This window comes from Gastrolobium bilobum, unplaced genomic scaffold, assembly GCF_033153095.1.
Source record: "Gastrolobium bilobum isolate Gb01-03AN ecotype WA unplaced genomic scaffold, APGP_CSIRO_Gbil_v1 utg10474, whole genome shotgun sequence".
NCBI lineage: Eukaryota > Viridiplantae > Streptophyta > Magnoliopsida > Fabales > Fabaceae > Gastrolobium > Gastrolobium bilobum.
In genome coordinates, this window is record NW_026897746.1 from 173,153 (window position 1) to 196,343 (window position 23,191).

General features: G+C 34.5%; 1 protein-coding gene across 1 annotated transcript; it reads right to left on the reverse strand.

Moving 5' to 3' along the window:
* Positions 1 to 17,535: 17,535 nt before the first annotated feature.
* On the reverse strand, positions 17,536 to 19,127 carry LOC133309774 (uncharacterized). Its single transcript, XM_061510581.1, has 3 exons — positions 19,045 to 19,127; positions 18,207 to 18,965; positions 17,536 to 18,118 (listed from the first exon to the last, which is right to left on the reverse strand). The coding sequence occupies exons 1-3, from the start codon at positions 19,125 to 19,127 to the stop codon at positions 17,536 to 17,538; spliced, it is 1,425 nt and encodes a 474-aa protein (XP_061366565.1).
* Positions 19,128 to 23,191: the final 4,064 nt, after the last annotated feature.

Sequence of the window (23,191 nt, forward strand, 5' to 3'; positions counted from 1 at the left end):
TCATTTGAGTTATTCTTACAGCAAATGTAAGACTCTGTTTGATTTCTGTTCTGCAGAACAATTTCTTAATTTTAAAAATAGAAAAATTAAAAAACTTGTTTGGTATGAGTTTTCTATATTTGTTATTCTAAAAATAACATCTGTTCTTTAGTTTTTAAAACAAAAAATAGAGAACACTTCTTACATGTTTTTGTTATCTTTTTCTACTCTTACTCTTAAAAGTGACAGAAACACGGAGAACAATATTTCATTAATAAAATTCTAGTAATTATAATCAAACATATTTGTTTACTTTTTTCTTCTTCTCCAAAACAGCTTTTATAAATTGTTTTAAAAACAAAAACGCATTCAAACACATCCCAAATTTCCAAGCAACAAAGAGAAAATCTTATAGCATGTCTTGAATATTAGATTAATTTTCAGGGAAAAATTGTTTTTTTCAAAAGCTCTCTTGCTACTTTTTTTATCATAAACTAATTCAAATACGAATTAATCATGAAAATTAAAATGTTGAATAACAATATAATAATTACATTTGACATCGCCTTTTGTATTCAAATTGATATATGTGAAGGTACCAAAAAGGGTTGAGTAACGTGGTTAAAAAAAATAGACATATGAGGATCAAAGATTTCTTTTACCTTATGAACGCTTAATTATTGTGTTGAATGAAATTATGAAACTGTAAATGAGTCAATAGTTAATGAAATAGGTTATGCTCAACTCTTCTAAACTAATCATACAATAAAATTTCAGATTTGACTCAAAATACAAGTTGGACGCAATACTTCAACTTTTTTGCTTAACAAAAGTACTTAATAAATGAAGCTAAGGTAAGTGGCCCTGATGTGTGATGATCTGATTTGCCAAAAGACAATAGCACCTGAAACCTGCCTCATTCGTCAAAAACCAATTGTGATGTTTCAGACTCCTTTATTAGCGATAGCAACTGACAATTTTGTGGAAAGAATGACATTATCCAATTAGTGTCTCTGTCACGTGACCTGTTGCTGCAAACAAAGCTAATGAGAAAAACACTGAAACGCAGACTCGTCATATGACTAAGCGATCCAGCCCCCACCTAATAATAAACATGGCTTTGTCTGCGTGGAGAATTTTATGAGCTGACATGAACCTCCAAATATTACAAACAAACCATAAGCGAATAAGATCTTATAAATATGATTTTTTTTTTTTTTTTAATTAATCATAACGGGTATGATATCTTTTTTTGGATTGAAGCTTTGAGAACCAATAAAATCTAAGCAGGGATAGGGTCAACTAAGTCCTCCACTAAATCACTTGCACGGTCAAACCAATCCAAATGGCTTGTTCTTAGAATGGCCAACATCCCATTTTCTAAAACGCATGGCCCTGCATGCCTAGAATTATAGCTTCACGTTCTCATTCTTTACTTGCTTGTCTGTTTCAATTGCAACAAACATTTAGTTTATGAAGCTTATCGCCTTTCATTTTCATGCGGCAAAAATCTCGGCAAACATCAATGTCAATATCTAATTCAAATGAACGGTTGTTTTAATACCACATATATCATTAGCATTTAACATGCTTAACCGGTTTTGAATAATCACTTCAACTATTTTGAATAAATAAAATCGGATATAAGGCTTAAGAGGTTTAAGATCCTGAAAATAAAATCTTAGTATTACAATTCAAAACATATTTTATATTTTTTTAGCAGATAAACGTATTCTATATTTAAATGGTAATGATAAATGCCAAATTTATGGGATATTTATTATATATTGCTAGCATAATAATTATTGATGTTGGAAGTTGTATTGATGGTAGTACATAAAATGTGTCCACGAGGGTGAAGTATGTTGATATAGGGGTATCCATAGTGGTAGTGATAGAGACCAAAGTACTAATGAAGCTTTCCATATATGTGCATCAAGGGAAAGTGTGCGTGAGAGCTCTGCGTAATAGGAGAGGAGTGGGGAAGAAGATCCCCTCTCCATATGTGAGAGAGATATTTAGAGAGGAAGTCCTCTCTAGCATGGGGGAGACCATTGATCAGCCCCTGAGTTGTCTTATCAAGCTGCTCACTGTCAGTGTACATGAGGCAACAGTACAAGGATAACTTACCATGAGTGTCCTCTAAAAAATTCTAGATTGTAGACTTAGTAATATGAGACCCAATCATACTAGGCCTAAATGAGTATCCAGAACAGAAGTAAATTAGGTTTGTGGATGCAGATGAATTTTATATTAGATGGAACCGAGGCAGGGTAATGGCAGCGCCCACGGTTCCTCTATACCACCATTCTTTGCTTACCCGCGACATGTTGGGATGGGAAACACCAGTGCTGCAGAGGAAGTTCAATCACTCATGCTAAATAAACTACAGCACAAAAGTATTGATCAAAAGAAAGTACCTGATATACTTATTACCAATTAAGTTTGTTATTTTTTACTATCAAATTTTAATTGTTGATTTCGATTATAATTTATTAAAAATTAATAATTAATTAATCAGTATCATCTAATCAATTATAACTGTCATATTGATGAAAATTAACGATTAAGATTTTGTGATAACAAATAACAAATTTAATCGGTGGTAAGTGGATCCTCCCCTCACAAGAAATCATACACAATGTGAGTATACATAAGAATTTAATGCAGTTTCACAAAGCACGTATATTATAAGGGGGTAAAATTGGAAATATATTCTTCGTTGTAAGTTATAATTATTCATATGAAATAAAAAAAAAAATATTCACAATTAGAGATTTATATGAATTGCAATCTCTATTTTTATGATAAAAAAAATAGATATAATATTTATAACTATAGGCATGTATGAGTTTGGAAGAGGACAATCACCCACCCTACCTCTCTACCTTGCACCACCATCTCTGGTGTGCTCATTCTCTCTATTGATCAAATTGGCGAAGTTTACACTAGCTCTGAATTCCCATATCTTTTCGTGGGGTTTGGTTGTGGAGATTCAAGAGTACCATTAAAACAACACTGAAATCTAGCTAAAACGGAAACCAACCTATTTGAGACAGTGCCTTCAAAATTTATAATAAACTCGTTATAATTCTCACATGTCTAATTTTTAAGATTATAATTCGTTGAATTAGTTGTTCAAGAGCTGGAATTTGACTTTTGCACCCAATTTTCTGAACATAATGTACATATATGCAGTCAGACAAGATGACAACGAAGCGGGATTTTACACACACAAAACGCTGTGCCTATTAATGTAGGTAAATAGTTTTCTCATGAGAATTCTCATGCTACACATACCATGTTATTTTTTTTTATTTTTTTACTTTTTTGTAAACCTCACTTATATATTGTGTGTGTAGTATGAGAAAATTTTCTCATGTAAAATGAGAAAATTAATCTCCATTAATATATGGGGTACAACTCAAAAACAATAAACCCACTACAATATTTGGGAATCATGTATTTTTTTAAAAATATTTTGATCATCCTATTAAACACCTAGCGTATTTCACTAACGTGAAGACAAATTATGTTTTATTTTGAAGGAAATTAAGGCTTTGGTTATAAATAAATGTTTTTATGACATCGATCATAGTTTTCATTGTAGTATTTTTTTTATCATAAATTTTTTGTCATTTTTTTAATCTATAGTACCTCTTCTATGTATTCTTTAAAAAAAAAAAATTTGAGTGAATCAAGGTTCATTCTTTTGACTTAACGAGGTATGCGTAAGTGAATCTTATTTTATTTTATTTTTAAATATGAGATCCTTTCTAGAAGTTATTTTGGATTCCATCTAATTCAAGTTGAGTAAGTAACTCTTTTTTTTTATATATTCACAAGTATCGAATATAACACTTTACTCAAAAACCAAATTTATTGTCACTTAAATTAACAGACGACGTTGGTACATGGATTAATACATAAGCTAGTTGGTTTTAAGTTACAAAATAAGTTATTTACCAAAAAAAAAAAGTTACAAATTTAGTTTGTATTCGTAATGTACAAAAATTGGTATATTAATGATAATTTATAATTATCACTTTTATATAAAATATTTATGCAATTATATAATGGGTTTAGTGTGTGTCATTCAAAAGGACACAAGTTGTGTCCTTTTAGTGATTTACACTGGTCGTACTCTGTGTAGTTCTGAAAAATTATTTTTTTCACTTTACACGTCAGCGATGTGACTGGAAAGAAAAAAAAAACAATTTTTCAGTTTTACATAAAGTACGACCGGTCGTACTTTATATAAAACACTTGAAATGTACGTAAATTTCGATTCATCATAACATTATCATTTATCGAAAAGAAAAGGGTCACGTGGACTGCTGTTGATAGACATGTGAAATGCATATGTATAGGGCTTTGTAGTCTCTTCAAGGTAAATTCATGCACCAATCTAGAAATGTGTGAAAATGTTTTGATATCACAACCTGAAATATATGCTTATTATCATTATGTTTGATTATAATTCGATTGATTAGAAGTTAGATATTGAATAAGATAATATGAGGTAGACAGGCATTAGAAATCCGCAAACCACTTATCATTATTATTATTATTATTATCATTATTATTATTATTATGAAGAAAGTTATATTTACAAATTTTTTGTTTATAAATTACTATATATAGTAATACTCTACTCAAGAATGTATTATCGATCAAATATAAATATAATGTAATTTGAAAATTTGTAAAGAAAAAATATGTCAACGTAATCATTCTCTGTTATTATAACAGAAAAAACCATTGGGCCATAGGAAGTGGATCAGAGTAGAAGAGGACAAGAAATTGGGCACATGCTCACATGGTTTCGCACATGATGAGCTATCTATCCCCCAGGGTCACGACAAGAACTCCCTATGCAACGCTTATGGCGAGCATAGACCTCCTCCAATACATTGCGATGTTTCTCATGCAATGGTAGTTGTTCAGATTTGAATTCTTATGTTTTCTTTTTTGTTGACAACTTTATATGAGCTTTTGTATGTACTAATCATTGACTTCAATAATTAACTAAAATATCTTTCTAATTATTTGATTCTATATATGATCAATAATCAGGCATTCATTGAGGATGCTCATGACCTTTCATGGCCAAAAGAATTGCATACATTAAACCTTGCTGTTTGAATTAATGATTAGTACTTGTTCTTAAACTGTGGATATATATGACAGAATAAAAAACAACCCTAGGTTCAAATTCTAGTCTGGCAATTGCACAATGTAATCGATTCATATTTTATAATTATACAATCATCTTGTAAAGAACCAATTCAATTCAAAAACTTAGACTATTGAGTGAGGCTATATTAATGATTTTATATATCTCAATACGCCCTCTCACGAGAGCTCACTGGACTTGAAAGGTGAACAATGCACAGGTTCAGACTATATTAATGATTTTATATATCTTAACACATTATACTCCTATTTTTTTATTTTACATATGTGTATTTTTTTTTTCCTGTAGGGAAGTTGGTTGTTGTTTGTTGTTTGTTGTTTGGTTTATAATTATATACTTAGCATAGATTTGTTAAATTTACCATCAAATCTTTGAATACATGATTAACATACCAGAGTAAAGTAGGGATCTGTAATAATGGTAGGTAATGTGTAGCTGTCAACAAGACAAGTCCATTCCAAGTGTACAACATGGTCCTACATTCAAACATTTGGAGCAAAACTTTCTTAAGTTGGTAGCTATCTCATATTTTTATATTTGGGATGGGAAGCCAACCTTGTACCGATTGGAGCAATAGATAGCTTAGTGAAAACTGGGAGAAACAAAGGGCATTTTTGTACCAGAAAACTCTATAAAAGAGGGAGAAGCATTTATGGATGTTTCCATGCCCAATATTCTCTCGCTTCCTATTTTCCAATTTTGGTTAACATCGATCATTGAAGGACATTATGGTGTCTAAAGTGGAAGAAGCAATGAAGAGGAACAAGCAACAGCAACCACAACAGCAGAATCAGCAACAGCAGGTGCAGAAACAAATTCAGTGCAACAAAGGAAAAGCTAGCAAGTTCAAGAGGAGCACCTCCAATCTAGAAGAGGATGGTGTCTCTTCTGCCATTCTCTTTCTAGCTTGCATAGCTTGTGCCCCTTCCTATGGGTAGCAAGCAGAACCCAATAATGCATGGTTTAATTAACTCCCAAGCTTCTTTTTCTTCTTCTTCTTCTTCTTCCATGTCTTGCCTTCTTCCACACCTCTTACCAAATAGAATATATAGATATGTGTAATTCTCCCGCCTCCTTGTGTTTTCCTGCTTCTCATCTCCTTGCATCTTGGATATAAACCACGCGATAAAGTTCATTTGTAGCCTGCTTTAAAACAATATAGCTTTTATGTCAACATTCTTTCTTAATGAGTGTACCATTGTTCAATATTATTTGTAATTCATTTGTGCAAGTGCAAGATTCTTACTTCTTTCCCCACTTATATTGTTTGCGATATTTCAAATACGGTTAATTGTTGGAATTTTGGTTTAAACGAATAAACAATAATTCAAAATTTCTTAATTTAATCCCAAAATATAACACGCATTACAATAAGGTGTTGTTGGGAGAAGGATATTTGAGAAAAGGAAAGGTTTAGAAAGATTTGGAGGAAGAGAACACTTTCATTACTACACAACTCTTTTTTCTTTTGGCTTTTTGGCTTAATACAAAATGATGGAGGACACACTTATTTATACTAGTGGTACCTCCTTAACCAATGGCTAGGATTGTGCCAACACAATTCTCATCTAATGGCTACAAATCATTCTCTAGAATTCTCCACAATTTTCCTAGCCTAGATGTTTCCATGGTAGTTTCTAGGTTGAACTATTCTAGATATTTCCATGGAGTAATCTAGAGTGGATTACTCTAGAATTTGGGCTAAACTACTCCTAAAGATTATTCTAGAAGTTGGGCCAAATAATAACTAAGCCCAATGGACCAAAAAACTAAATCAAGTTTATTTTTTCAACACCCCCTCTTAAACTTGATTTTGTAAACCAATTATATTTTGTGGAACTCATTTGTCCGGTGGCTTTGGGATTGGTGGAAGATGAACAATCTTTATCGGTGTTTGTGGCGTCTCCGGTACATACACGATCTCTGCTAGATTTGACCAAGTAATCCTTGGTTTTTCCTTTGCTCATTCTCCAAAATATCTTCTTTCTTTTGCTTTTCTGGCACATCAATGAGAGTTTGTTTTTCTTTTATTAGAATTATTTCTCCTTTGTTTGTCTTCTTTGTTGGTACTCCTCCTGACTTGTTGCTACTGCTCCTTGGCTTCACTTTTAGTTTAATTTCTTTGTTGTTGTTGCTTCTTCCTGTTGATGGTGTAGATGCAAGAGTTGTTGGAGTAGGACTTGGTGGCGAAGTTTGATCATTTTCTTCTTGAACTGTCTGCCCTTCTGAGTCATCAACATTTCTAAAGAATACGCCTTCAACTTTCATTTCTTCAGTTGCTATATGTTTTTTCTTGGTTGTCATTGTTTCATCCAATATGAAATTTCTTTGGGGTTCTATCTTTGATTCTGGCAGTGTTAGTACTGCTTCATTCTCCTCTTCTTCCTCACGTTCCTCATCACCATCATCGACGTCGTCAGGATCACCACTACGCTCGCTGTCACCTTCTCCTCCTCTTTTTTCTTCATGTTCTTTCATCAAATCGGATTTATTTTTCCATTCAGCAGCTTCTGTATCTTCTTCCATATCATCAATATTATCAGCTTCAGCTTCAGTTTCTTCTTGATGCTCTTCTTCTTCCATAGTCTCTGATTTCTCTGACTCCAATTCATTTTGGATATCGAATTCTGATTCTGGATTGCTTGATTCTGTGTCTAGATACCATGTATTCTCTTGTTCTCCTACATTGTCATTGCGTACCATCAACAGAGTGCCATCTTCTTGACTCCTTTCCTCCACATAGTTCGCCTTCTCCTCAAATTTTCTTGTAGAAGTTCTACATTCATAGGCATAATGGCCGAACCTTTGACAGTTGTAGCACTTGATTTGTGATTTGTCACACCTTGGTTGGAAGCCACCTCTTCCACAACCTCTTGTTGAGCTTTCTCCTTGATCTTCATGGGCATAGTTGTTGTTGAAGCCTATACTTCCACGTCCACGACCTCTTCCTCGACCACGATATCCTCCTCGTCCTCTTGTGTTGCCAAAGTCTTCTTCCTTTCCTTTGAAGTTGAGTTGTGTCTTGAGTAATTGTTCACCAACCCCTTACTTTTTTCTTTTGTTTCTTCTCATATGCTTGTAAGGAGCCCAAGAGTTGCTCTATTGTCATAGCTTCCAAATCTTTTGTTTCTTCTATGACAGTGACAATATGATCGAATTTCGAATCTAAAGATCACAAAATTTTCTCCATAATTTTTACATCATCTATCTTTTCACCATTTTTTTTAATTGATTAGTCACCGTCAAGACTTTAGAAAAATAATCGGAGATACTTTCGGCATCTTTCATGTGTAAAGTTTCAAACTCACGTCTTAGAGTTTGAAGATGTACCTTATTGACCGGCTCAACTGAAGACCTCTTAAGCATATTGGAATACATATTTTGATGATGACAAAGGATTTACAAGAAGTCTCAAATTGAAGATGGAGTGTGAAGATACAAGTGATTAGGTATTTTAGATTTTTTGTTACACATTAGATATATCACTAAGCATGATTCCAAGCTCCATTGCATTTCATTGCATAACATGTATTTAGCTATGTTGAGTGATTTAATAAAAAAAAAATATTAAAAATTTGTTTTAATAAAAACCAAAAAGTAAAATTAATATATATATGTATAAAAGAAACGAAAAAGAAGAAGTAAAGAAACGGAACTACAACATCCTTTACAAGACTTGTTACGTTGATTAGTTTGTTTTTTAAAGGTATTTTATATATATAAAAATATATAAAGAAAGGAAAACAACGTTCTTTTTTTGTTACGTTGATACAAACTTTTGCTTTTTACAAATTGATTCTTCCAACGCTTCAGCTTGCTTTTTAAAAGGTCATATACTATATAATAATAGAATATAGAAGAATCATCAGAATAAAAAAACTTCACAGAGTTGCTTGCGAAAAAAAAGGGAGCGTTCGTTCTTTCTCTCTGTTCTTCACTTCTCATCTGAAAAAATCGCTGTTCTCTTTCATCTTTGATTTGCACACAATAATATTGGGTGATTTGAAGTGTTGTTCATGATTCTACAAGTTGGAAGCATTTAATTCAAGTTTCTTGGAACTAAGGTTGAAGAACCCTAACCACATTTTGTGTTTTACTTTGCTGAAAATCTGAGATCTATTGAGGTAATATCTTAAACCTTGTTTTGAGCATCCTTTGGTATAATCTTGATACTGGATATTATTGAATTAATTTTCAGTTTTCTTGTTGATATATTGTGAGCATTCTGATTTTTCTATTTTGATTTTAAGTGAATATTTTAGAAATCTTGATGCTCTTTGTGTAAGATTAGTGTTTCTAATTTTTGTGAAATATTGATTAAAAATATTAAATCTGAATTTATTTTTATACCTTGTTATACATTGTGTTAATTCAGATTTTTGTTTGAAATTTATTGTTTAGAAACCTAATCTTGAATTGTTCTAGAAATTTTATTGTTGGAATATTAAATCTGAATTTTCTGTTTTAATTGAGATATATTTTGATTAAAATTCAGATTTCTTGTGGTTTATCAATAAAAGATTTATCTAGAACTAATTCTGAATTTTTTGTGAAATTTTGAGAGAAATTACAATTCTGATTTTTCTGGATATAATGTGATAATTTCTTTTTAAATCAGAATTTTTAGTGTCTATCATTTTGATACATGATATAAATAAATACAAGTTCCTTATTGCTGAAAATTTATAGTTTGTGATACACATACTTGTGCTCTAAATTTTCTGCATACATCATATCATTTTTTGAGCTTGTTGTTGTGCTTTATTTGATATATCAAGTGTGCTAGGACATTGTAATAGGTTGAAAAAATTTCTGTTATAAATCTGAGATATTGTATTGGTTGTTAAAGTGGAGTAGTTGTCTGCTGTAAATCTGTCATAGGTGTGTGGGTGCAACCGTGTGAGTTTGCGACCTTGTGCTTGGCTTGAGAGTGTGTCTCAAGGCCTGGAGCCTCAAGAATCCACTAGGGAGAGTGGAGGTCTTGTGTGAGAGGAGTTGGTGAACTCCTTAGGTTTGGCTTGAGAGTATTCTCAGAGCTTGGAGCAGTGTAGGCAGTAGGAAGATTTTTGGTATTTTGTTTGATTGCATGTGTGACGCGTGTTTGTAAAACTGGTACACTTGTGATAAATAAAATATCTGCAGTTACTTCAGTTTGGACGTAGCACCCTACTTAGGCTTAGTGGGTGTGAACCAGGATATATCGTGTGTCCATTGTCTCTCTCATTTAATTTCTGAATATTTTGTTTAGAGACTGACAGTTACACTAATTCTATTATAATTGCTGCGTTTATACTCTATAATTGCTAAGGTACGCTTTCTGTTACTACATTGTTCTTAGCATTGCGAAAAACTATTTTGGGCATATAGGGATTGAAGAAAAATTGTGTAATTGTTTACTGAATTCAAAAAGATTTTGAAAAAGTTGAGAACACCTATTCACCCCCCCTCTAGGTGTTCCGTAAGCGTCCTGTGTAAGAAGCCACTTGCCCAACATCAGCACCCTTGTAAGAGGTTTGTAGCTTCTCCCATGCTTCCTTTGCGGTGGCTGCCTCCGAAATCTTCTCAAAAGCATCTTCATCCAATCCTTGATAGATGAGATAGAGAGCTTTCTTGTCTCTCTTTCTTGAATCCTTCAAGCTATCCCTTTGAGTTTGGGATAGAGTGACTCCTTCTTTTGGCTCATCGTAGCCTTTCTCTACCACTTCCCACACATCTTGTGATCCAAGGAGGGCCTTCATCTTGATGCTCCAATTATCATAGTTGCTCTTGGTGAGCATAGGGACTTGGAAATGAACCATGTTGCTACTTGCCATTTCTCTAGAAAGGATCTTAAGGCTCTGATACCACTTTGTTGGGAGGAGGATATTTGAGAAAAGGAAAGGTTTAGAAAGATTTGGAGGAAGAGAATACTTTTATTACTACACAACTCTTTTTTCTTTTGGCTTTTTGGCTTAATACAAAATGATGGAGGACACACCTATTTATACTAGTGGCACCTCCTTAACCAATGGCTAGGATTGTGCCAACACAATTCTCATCTAATGGCTACAAATCATTCTCTAGAATTCTCCACAATTTTCCTAGCCTAGATGTTTCCATGGTAGTTTCTAGGTTGAACTATTCTAGATATTTCCATGGAGTAATCTAGAGTGGATTACTCTAGAATTTGGGCTAAACTACTCCTAAAGATTATTCTAGAAGTTGGGCCAAATAATAACTAAGCCCAATGGACCAAAAAACTAAATCAAGTTTATTTTTTCAACACCTGTTTGGTTCAGGAGATTCTAGAATTTAAATAGGCAAATGAACTTGACAATCCTCAAAGACTTCGTTTGGTAGACAGATTTCTCAAGGGTGCCCATATATCCCATTTGCATGGGATTTCTCCATTTGGTCTAGAAAGCAGGGCATGCGCACTGTTCAAAAACCGATCTTGTATATGGGCTTTGATCGATACCCATCTAAATTGGAAAGTGAGAAATTGAAGCTACCGAAATATACCCCCAGCCCCCCACTTCGTTTGAAGCAGTGAAAAGCAAGAACCAAAATCATCTTCTCATAAGACTGAAATGCTAAAAGCCACGTCCAAGCATCTGAGATATTGTCAAATGAGTCTTCACAGCAGGTGAACGCTTGTAAGAACATATAGCAAATTACAAAAGAACAGGAGAAAAGTGAAATAGCACATGATCCATCAAATATCAGGAGATAGTTTCACGTTTGTAAAAGATACAGCAGAAGACTTTACCTTCTTGGAAGCAAGATAATCAGCCCTTTTGCGGCAAAGCACGCACCTGTTAATGTACAGATTAAAAAAAATAGGGCACCTGTTAAAGCACGCCCTTTCGAAAGATTCAGGGTTATTTTAGTAATATCCCTTGTTTTTTCATCTATATTTTACCTCCAACCAAACATAGATTTCATAAAAGTTATCTAATTTTTCCAGTAAAGTTTTTTCCCACCAAACAACTTTTTTTTTACATTTTTCTATATATCTCACTTTATCTCATTTTCTAACCATTTTCCTATCAATTACATTTCTCTAGTATTTTAAAAATTTCTCCTCAACCAAACGCCCCCTAAGGGTAAAATACTTCTTCTACAGTGATAGATTCACCGAAATTTGTGCCATGTTAATTTTATTTTATTTTTTTTTTAAAAAAACATGGTGGGTCTGTTTCTTTTTGCGAAAAATTTGAATCCTCTCCCGTGAAAGGAGAGGCTATAAGTCCTTACAACAATTATGGCGAGAATTAGTTAAGGGATTGCCCGAAAAGGATGAAGATGAGTCATAACTAATCTTCAGAAGCATACATGAGAAAGAAGATAATCATTTTCTATATGCATAACAAAAATTCTTTAATATCATCGCGACAACCACAATATATATAGAAAGGTTGTTTCTTACATATAAGTCTGACTGAGCTCGAATAATATATATATATAGAGGAGAGATATTTTTACTACCAAAATTTTCTACTACCAACTTACTACCTATCTAATCACCATTAGATCAATATTTTCTCTTTTTTCAAAAACTTTTTAACATTCTCTCTCTTTGATTCAATGGTGATTAGATAGGTAGTAAGTTAGTAATAAAAAATTTTAGTAGTAAGAATATCCTCCCTCATATATATATATATATATATATATATATATATAGGGTTTAGCGGATGTAGAGTGACTGCACCTAAGGATTGGTGCAGTCATATAAAACTACGTCGTTTTATAATGTGAAAGCATTAAATATGGAGAATAATAATCATACAAAGGTGGAAATAAATATAAAGCATTAAATATGGAGAATCATAATCATACAAAGGTGGAAATAAATATAATATTTTTATTTTCTACAATTAATTTTGAACGCAAACTTTCTTTATCCAACCCAAAACGACGTAGTTTTTAGGTGACTGCACCAATACTTATATGCAGTCACATTACAAATCATTTTGCCACACACACACACACACGCACACACACACACACACACACACACATATATATATATATATATCTTCTTTTTCATAACTATGAGTTTATTTATCCAACATGAAAAACTCATGGCAAGATTCACAAACCCAACTGTTATGAACCCATATTTGAGGCACATTATTGTTAAGCCCAATAAGGGGCAATCCAAGTATAAATCAGACATAATTAAGAAAAGATATTCATCAAGGATATCAATCCTAATATGACAGCATAATACACGGGCTTGGACCGTTAGCTGAAGCACTGAAAGTCCAGCACGCAATACCCACAGGTAGACTCTATAAATAAGAGGTAAAACCTACAGATACTCACACGCTCTCTCTTACTGTTATGTTGTTACTATGCACACACACACACACCCCTTTGACAAAGCCATTTATTGTTCTTCTGTGCACAATTATCTGCTTGACTCAAGGGTATTTAATCCATAGATATCTTAGAGAGGGCACCTAGATCCAAAAGTAACATAGTAGCTCTATTGGGCTAGACATCTTTGTCTCTAAGACAAAACACTGGCGCCGTCTATAAGGAAACGGTAAATTCATTATTCCCACAATCACAATCAACAATGGCAGTTCATATAAGAAGTAGTAGCCAACAGCCACAACATCCAAACCTTTCATTGGATCCTGTATTGGAAGAAGTAAATCAGCCTCAAAATTAACCAGAAAATGAGGTTGATTATGATGCAGTCCATATGAGTGATGTAATGTCCCACATCGGTTGGAGAGGGGAACGAAACATGCCTTATAAGGGTGTGGATACCTCTTCTAGTGTGAGGCCTTTTGTGGGGTGTCCCAAGAAACAAAACCGTGAGCCCGAGGGCAAAGCGGACAATATCATGCTACAGGGTTTGGGGCTGTTACATTTGGTATCAGAGCCTGGCCCTGGACCGGTGTGTACAGCGGGGACGCTGTATTCCCAGTGGGGGAGGATGTAATGTCCCACATCGGTTGGAGAGGGGAACGAAACATGCCTTATAAGGGTGTAGATACCTCTTCTAGTGTGAGGCCTTTTGTGGGGTGTCCCAAGAAACAAAACCGTGAGCCCGAGGGCAAAGCGGACAATATCATGCTACAGGGTTTGGGGCTGTTACAGATGACGTCTCGAACACTGCCTCAACACCAGCTCCTCGAAATCGAGTTGTGCATCCTCCTCCCCTGAATCCTGCAGATGCGGCTGCCCGCGTTGCACTTGCAACAGATCCAGATTCTCGTCTTTCCCAGAACGCATTTTCTGCGATCATAAGGCGGATGGAGGATATGGAGAATCGTAACAACCTCCAACGACAAGAGGATTTCAGAAGAATTCAAGAAGAAATATGAGAAGAATGCAAGAGAAAGAGCAGCGCTTAATGCAAGCGAGGGGATTAGGCAGCGATGAAAGGGAAATTATAAGAGAAAACCTTCAGCTCTGTGGTGACAATAATCAGAACATGGATCATAAACCGGATACACAAATCTGGGTTGGAGATGCTGAGGTCCAAGGAGCACCAAACACGGGAGTGGCTATAAACCCAGACCGCTACGTCCAAATCAATAATAATGTTGAAGACAACAATCATAATGCGAATATGATGTCTCATACCCAGAATACAAGGGCAGGGAGGAATGCAGAAAGTAACCGAGGTGATGTGCATCACAACCGGGATGCCCAGCCTCCACATAACGTTTGATAACGTGCTGAGACTGGTGTTTATAGAAGGAAGTACAACAGGAGGCAGTATAATAATAGCCCATTTACTAGAGAGATACTCAATGCTCCATTCCCATAAAGGTTTGACTCGGCACACTTGCTGAAGTATGATGGAAGTCAAGACCCTCAAGTTCATATAGATGCCTTCGACACAGATATGTACATCCGAAGGATAGATGAGCCTATCATATCCCGGATATTTGCTACAACCTTGACTAGAGCTGCGCAGACATGGTTTTCAACCCTGCCTGCTAATTCGATTAGGTCATTTGAAGAATTTGGGGAACAGTTTTTGTTGAACTTTGCAACAAGCAAGAAGCATTCGAAGTCCGAGTTTGCGCTCGAAAAAATTTGACAACAATTTGGGGAGACACTCCAGAAATATTTAAACCGATTTAAAGATGCCGCTCTGCAAGTCCTGGGTTTGCAGGAAAATGTCCATGTACATTTGATTGTAGTCGGGTTAGATGGAGCATCTCAGTTGGAAAAGTCAATCTACAAGGATCCTGTGAGAATGTTAGAGGAATTCAGAACCTGGTCAAAGAAGTATTTGGAGCTTGAGCAAATGGAAATAGAAAATGTGTTGGGTGAAGAAAACAGGAAGACGAGCCCAAAGAGAAAAAGTCCAGTTTTAAGGGAAAAAGAACGACCCGACAACAAGAAGAAAGATTCTCGTGGAAGAAACCTGGATGACAGATTCCAGGTAGGGAGGTATGAAAAATATAATCCATTAAAAGTGCCACGATCTCAGATCTGGAGAGAAGTGGCAATGACCGAAATGAAGAAAATAGAAATACCCTAGCCTATATTTGACAGAGGAGGTTTGGATCGGTCCAGGTTTTGTGCTTTCCACAATGGACCTGGGCATACTACTGATCAATGCTGTGACCTCAGGGATGTCGTGGAGAAATTTGTCAGAGATGGAAAGCTGCGTTAGTATGTTATCAAAACGCAGGGATGCAAAAGTAATAAGAGAAAATCCAGAGGTCAAAGAAGAAGTAAGAGCCTGGGTCCTGAAAATATAAAGAAAGATGATTCCAATAATGATGAATTTTCATAAGTCGAGTTAGACTGAAATGTGATTAGCGGAGCTCTTGGCGGAAGTGGAGATACTGTAAGTGCAAGAAGAAAATATCTCATAGAAGTGCTTTCAGACAGAGATCGACCAAAGTTCAAGGAAGATCCCAGCAAACCAGATCCTGCTCTACTTTATTTCACTAAAGAAGACATGCAAGGTGTGCTACCGGGACACGAAGATGGCCTTGTTATTACAGGAACCTTGGTGAATTGCTAGGTTAAAAAAGATCTTCATCAATGTCGACAGCTGTGCAGATATCATCCTCTGGGATGCTTTTAAAACATTGAATCTGGATGAAGAAGATCTCAAGCCTTGTAAGACTACCCTGATAGCCTTTAATGAGAAAAATACACCCCCTAAAGGCTACATAGACGAAAGAAGCATTCAAATTAGAACCGGTGAGATTCATTGTTGCTGACTTCTCCTCTCCATATAATGTGACCCTAGGGAGATTATATGATGAAAATTTAGGTTACTCCGTATCTCAGGCAATCACATTGTAAATTTTTTGTTGGAGGTAAAAGATGGTAATTCAACTTTTTGATGTACGATGCTTCTAGATTGCACAATAATCATCATACAACCTTTACAAAGCCGATACATACAAAAGATATGTTATTTGCATAATAAGCATCATACAAATCTTAGACTTTTCAAAAAATCGAAAACAGATTCAATCCAGACCGAATAAAATTGGATCGGATTGGATCGGATTTGAAAAAAATCAAAACCGAATGGATGATTACATGATCAAACTGAAGGGATTGGATCACATGATTTTTATTTCCAAAACTGATCTAATCCAGATCGCAAACACCCCTAGTCTCAGCTAGGGGTGTAAATAGGTTAGGTTAAGTTATACTTTGACATAAATAGATTAGGCATGTGAAAAAAAAATCTTAGACATAGTCTGGCCGGTGTAGGCTCAAATTACAAGTGTGGTCTGACCTATATTTAAAAAATAAAAGCTTTAACCTAGGTTTGTTAGCCTGTTTAAGCCTATTAAACATTTAATAATTAAAAAAATAACTAAAATAATATTATTTTATTACTCAAAATTATTAAAATAATAATTTTATTTATTTTATTTTAAAAAAATGATATAGGCTGGCCTGCAAGTTTATAGGCCCGACATGTAAAAAAAAAGTCTATGATTTGCTTTCTAAATAGATTTTTTAAAGTCTAAGTATGTTCTATTTGACTATTTATATTAGATCAAATTTGGTTTAGTATAGATTAGGCCACAAGACCCTGTAAACTAACCTAATCCATTCACACCCTAGTCTCCCCCTTTGTTAGTTGTAGGCAACGATGCACGGACACGGACACGGGATACGACACGACACGACACGCCGACACGTTAATTCTAAAAAATGCTAAATTTTGACACGTTGGGACACGTTTTAATATTAAATAAAATATTTAATATATATAATATAATTTATATTTAATACATATAAGAGTCCATAATAAGTCATATAACCAATCAAATATTTAAATTTCATAACATAAATATTAAAAAAAATAGAACATCCCAAGAGTGTAGAGTGTAGAAAATAGAAAAATTATTTTACTTATGATTACACACAGTTCAATTATTTTCATCTCCATCTTGAATAATCATGGCCTCTATCTCTGGCTCATCAAGTGAAAGACTAGCAAATTGAAGATCTCCAATATCATCAAGTGAATCAAATGTATCTCCAGCAATATCCCACATTTGATTTGCTCCTTGTGCATAACTAGGAGTCTTTCTTGATAAGAGTCGAAGATTGCTATGCACATAAACCAAGTCTTCAGCACGTTTTGGAGTGATTTTATTCCTCTTGATGGAATGCACAAAAGAATAAGTACTCCAATTGCGTTCAGCACATGATGAAGAAGAGGGTTGTTGCACAAGTCTCAATGCTATTTTTTGAAGCATCGGTGTAAAGGTACCATAAAGTAGCCACCAAGATTTCGGATCCATAGTGTATTGAGTATTGATGGCATCAAAATCGCCAAAGGTTCCACTGTTGCTAATAAAATCTGCATACTCCAAACTAATCCGGCTTCGGTCCTCCATGCTAGGAAAGAATCTCCTTAAACATTTTTGTCGCTCTTGAGTAAGCTCTAAATCCATGTGTGGAGGAACTCGACTAGAATCTTCCTGAAGCCATTGTTGACTATAGTATCTAAAAGAGAAGCAAAAAAAATCAACAAGTTGTCAAATTATATCAAGAGGAGTATTAATTTTAAACTAAATTATATTTAAAAACTTACTTGGGATTCAAAGCATGTGCCAAACAGTGTAGTGGAGTTGAGTTTTTCGTCCAACGATCCACAAGAATGCGATGCACCACATCATAAAAAGAGGAGCTCTCTTCCATCCTTCTCCCCTCTTTATGGTATATAGCTTTCTTCACTTTCACAATCATTGCATCCCACATATCATATATCAAGTGAAGACAAGCTCTATCAGTGTCACAAGCTCTGATCATATCATAAATAGGAGCAGTGAAGGCAAGTATGTAATCAACTGAATCCCAAAAACAATCATCCAATAATTTTTCCTTCACATGTCTGGCTCTCCCAAGATTATCATCTCTATAAATATTCCATTTTTCACTTATCACCATATTTTGGAGACCACTCTTTATTAACTTGAACCTCTTCAGCATCACAATCATTGAAGCAAAACGAGTATCAGCAATAGAAAGCAACTTCAAACTCACAAACTCATTAAAGATGGCCAATCTCATAGAATGATTCATAATGAAATGCTTTATTGCAGCAACATCACCTACAATATCAGAAATCCAGCTGCATTCCTCATAAGTTATTTGATTGCTCTCAACATTCTTTGCAGCACAAATATTTTTCACAGCCAAATTCAATGTGTGAACAACACACGGTGTCCAGGTAATAGATGGGAATTCCTGCTCAATCAATTGCCCTGCTCCCTTACAATTTGCAGCATTATCTGTGATTACTTGAACCACATTCGCCTCTCCTACTTCTTGAATAACTTCTTTTAGCAACCTGAAAATGCAATTTTTATCATTAGTCTCCCTTGAGCAAATAAACACTTAAAAAGAATACAAAAGTTCAAACAAACAACCTGAAAATGAAATTCTTATCCTTAATCTCCCCCGAGCAATCAACTGATTTTAAAAACATTGCTTTACCATCAGATACTGCCATGAAATTAATGAGTGGCCTCCTTTGTGAATCACTTCACCCATCACTTACAATACTCACCCCTTTATGAGTCCAAGCCTCTCGAATAGGTTCACACAACTTATCAATATTTTCTTTCTCCTTTTGCAACAGAGTGGTTCGCAGTGAGTTATATCCCGGTGGCAAATAACCTCCAATATTATGATTTGCTGCATAAGTATACGAAGCTTGGAAGTAAGGGTTCTTTGCCAAATTGAATGGCAATCCTGCTGAATAAAACATTCTAGCAATCAGGTAATTTAATTCTTCTCGCTCCCCAACATTAAATGCCATCTCAAGAGAACCTGCAATTTTTCTTTTTTTTGGGCACGTGGAAGAGCTAGAAGGAGGTAAAGGTACATTTCTGGGTGCATTGGATTGCTTTCTCTGGTCAGCTTCTTTTTCTAATTTCTCCATCTCTATCACATCTCTATTTTGCACCATTAAGCATTTCCCAATTCCTTTGCCTGATAGTTTCAACAAATGAGCCCTCACTCTAGTATATGAACTTTTAAAATCTTTTTTACAAAAGTTGCACATCCAAGATAAATTTCCTCCTCCTCCCACTATAGCATCTATTTTGGTAACATATTTCCATAAGGGTTTATCTAGTAATTCATTAACATCAGAAGCACTGGTAGCAGCAGTGGCACTATTACTTGCACTGGCAGAGGCAGAACTCGAATGATCCATCTTGTAATTCTATAAATGTGTTAAAAAAAATGAAATTAGTGAGATTGATTTAGTATATAAAACAGAGAACTAAATTACTTGATGCAAGCTGCTAGAATAGATTGAGTAAAACTAAAGTAGTTCGTAGGTCTGAGGGAGTTGGATTAACATGGTTGAAAGAAAAAAGAATGAAATAAAAAGGATCAACAGCTGCTAGAATATAAGCTATTAATATGCCTGCACTTGTTTTGCTCCTCTCTGACTCAATAACTGCTGAAACAAAGTTAAACTAAAGAAACACAAAAAAGACATGTCCGTGCTTTAGAGGTAGTAGGACAGGACATGCCTATGAAAGTTTGGAAATGTTTAGGGGAGAAAGGTATAAACTCAGATCACAACGTTTTTCATTGAGATAGAAGGTCTCAAAAATGCCTGATGAGTGGAGAATAAGCACTTAGACAATTATTTACAAGAATGAAAAAAACATGCAAAATTGTGCAAACTACAGAATAAGCCAAATGATGACACTCTGAAAAAAAAGTAATGAGAGTATATTACAACAAGAGGACACTCAATTACTATTATGCTGTAGTGGTCAATCATGGAGGCTATATACCTAGTGCAGGGTTTGATAGAAAGATATAGAAAGAAACAGGAAAATAAAATAAATCTACACATGATCTTCATTGATCTAGGAAAAACCTACGATAAGATGCCATGCGAAATCATGTAATAGGAACTAGAGAATCAAGGAGTTCATGTCACATATATTATTGCTATAAAGGATATTTGTGATAGGACAACAGCCAGTATTGAAACTCATGCAGATGTAACAAAAAAATTTCCTATAACAATATGATAGGTTTGAACCAGGGGTCAACTTGGTTGGACGTACTACTTGGGCAGAGGGCACATCTAAGAGTCAATGCATGTTTTTTGTGGAAAGAAGCTTTGGAATCAAAGAGATTTCGGTTGAGTAGGAATAATAAGGAATATATGAAATGCAAGTTCAATAAGATGTGAGAATGTTTTGGAAGTGTCAATTGGGAAGCACAGCATACAATTAGTTGCACATATTGCGTATCTTGGAACCACCACATAAAGTAACGGGGATGTCATTTCATGCATATTCAAGCTGGGTTGATGAAATGGAGAAATGCTTTAGTTACAATTTATGAATGCAAAGTGCTCATCAAACTATGGCACAATCAAACCAGAAATGCTTTATGATAGTCAACAATGTTGATCAGTGAAGTGTGAACAAGAGCAGAAAGTAGAGTAACACACCAAAGCCTATTGATGAGCAAATGATGGAAGCTTGCTTAAGGTGGATTGGTCATGACTTGTAAGAAGACCAACAAAGACTCGTATGAGAAATTTTGATCAAAATTGATGATGGTACAACAAAAAGGAGCAGAAGACCTCAGAAAACTTTAAGGAGAAACCATTAAAATAGACCTTACTCTAAATGGTGTTACTGAACTTTCGATTTTTGATAGAGTCCAATGGTGTCAGTTGACCCCAGACACTGACCCAAATAAAAAAAGTCCCATGCTTATTAGAAAACATTAGGCTCTACATGGACAACAAATTCACAATCGAAGTTTTAGAATTTTAATGTCGATTCTAGTTCTGACAAAACTTGAACTACTTCGGATAAATCTTGTGTTTGGATTGCAGAAGACTTACCGGAGACTTACCGGAGATGTAGAAGACAACCAACAACCGACGACCGGAGAAGACAACCGATGACCGACGACGACCGACGAGAAGGACCAAGCGGCGATTTGCAGCCTCAACTCTCCAGCGCGAGAGAGGATAAGAGATTCAGAGGATAGGGTTCTTTTTTTAATTTTATTAAATGTTTTTTATTTTTTTTAATTGTTAAAAAAAATGCAAAACGTGTCCAAAACGAGTCCAAATTCGTTGACTACGTGTCGGATTCGGTCAAACACGCGTGTCCCTCAAGTCAACGTGTCCCAAAAAGTTGACCACGTGTCGGACGCGTGTCCGAACGTGTCCGTGTCCGACACGTGTCGGACACGCATTTTTTCACAAAAAAAACGTGTCCGTGCTTTAGAGGTTGTAGGCGTGGGTTCAAATGCTCTGTCCTCGAAGAGTTTTGAATGAATTTTTTTGGAAGTGTACTTATCAAATCAAGAATTCAAAAAAGACATAATTAGGATTTTACCTATACATCATGTTGAAAGTACTTGTGATTTTCGAAATTTTGTTTGATTTTGCCAAAACTATATGCCTGTTTTAGTCTCTAGTTTGGAATTGGGAATGTTATTTTGTTAGAATAATTTATAAAAAAAAAAAGAAAGGAAACAAGTCGAATCAGATAACTTAAATTAAACCAACTGGCTGTTGATTGTTTTGGTTTTGTTTGGGAATGAACAAATAAATTTACATAACAAAGACAATTGATTTTGATTAGTTTAGATATTTTTCCTCTAAAATCAAATCAAATTTGTCAGTAAACATGCTTAAGTTATAATGTATTTAGTCGTGATTTAATTTAAAGTATATAATTATTTTATTTCATTAAAATTTAATATTATATTTATTTATTCATTTAATTTAGAAATAAACTCCCGTTAATTTTCTCTTTGAAAAATATAAGCTAAGTAACCATGCTAAGTGAAAGTTGAAAAGGGTCATATGCAACAAAAGGAGGATAAAGAAGAAGGGATAAAATATCTCAAACAAATTAAAGTTAGATTAGTCTATAAAGGAGTCCAGAAACATTGCATCCCTTAGCTTCCATACCCAAGATTGATTTTTATATATATTGAGAGTGATATATTTACTTTTAATGTTAAACTCTATGTTTTGATTGATTTAGTATTTTAATTTGATAATTCATATGAATGTCTTCTATATCATATATATGATAAGACCGTAAATGAATATAGCCGACAAAATTAACTCAAGTATTCTTGTGTTCTATTTTCATTTTATTAGAATTAGAACTTTTTTTGTTGCGTTTTTTTAAATCAGTTTAAGTAGATTTTTTACCGTAAAAATTTAGTGCTTTATAATAATTTAATAGTTTAAGTAGATTTTAATATATAGTGCTTTGTAATAATTTATTAAATTTAAAATATTAAAGTGTGACAAAGAGTTGCTAGTTTTATTTGCTTAGATAATAATTTGTCGTGCAAGGTTAATTTCTATTTTGTATTCTTTCTTTAATCGACATAATTTAATGCTGTGAAAACTACACGTTAAGATAAATTAAGGTGTTGCTTACAAGATATATACTTTTCGAGCAAGTTGCTATTTATTTTGATTTACATGGTGTGAAATGAACCCACAGCTATGTTTGTTGAGATGACAGGTCTAGCGCATAGACATTGCAAATGCCAAATAAC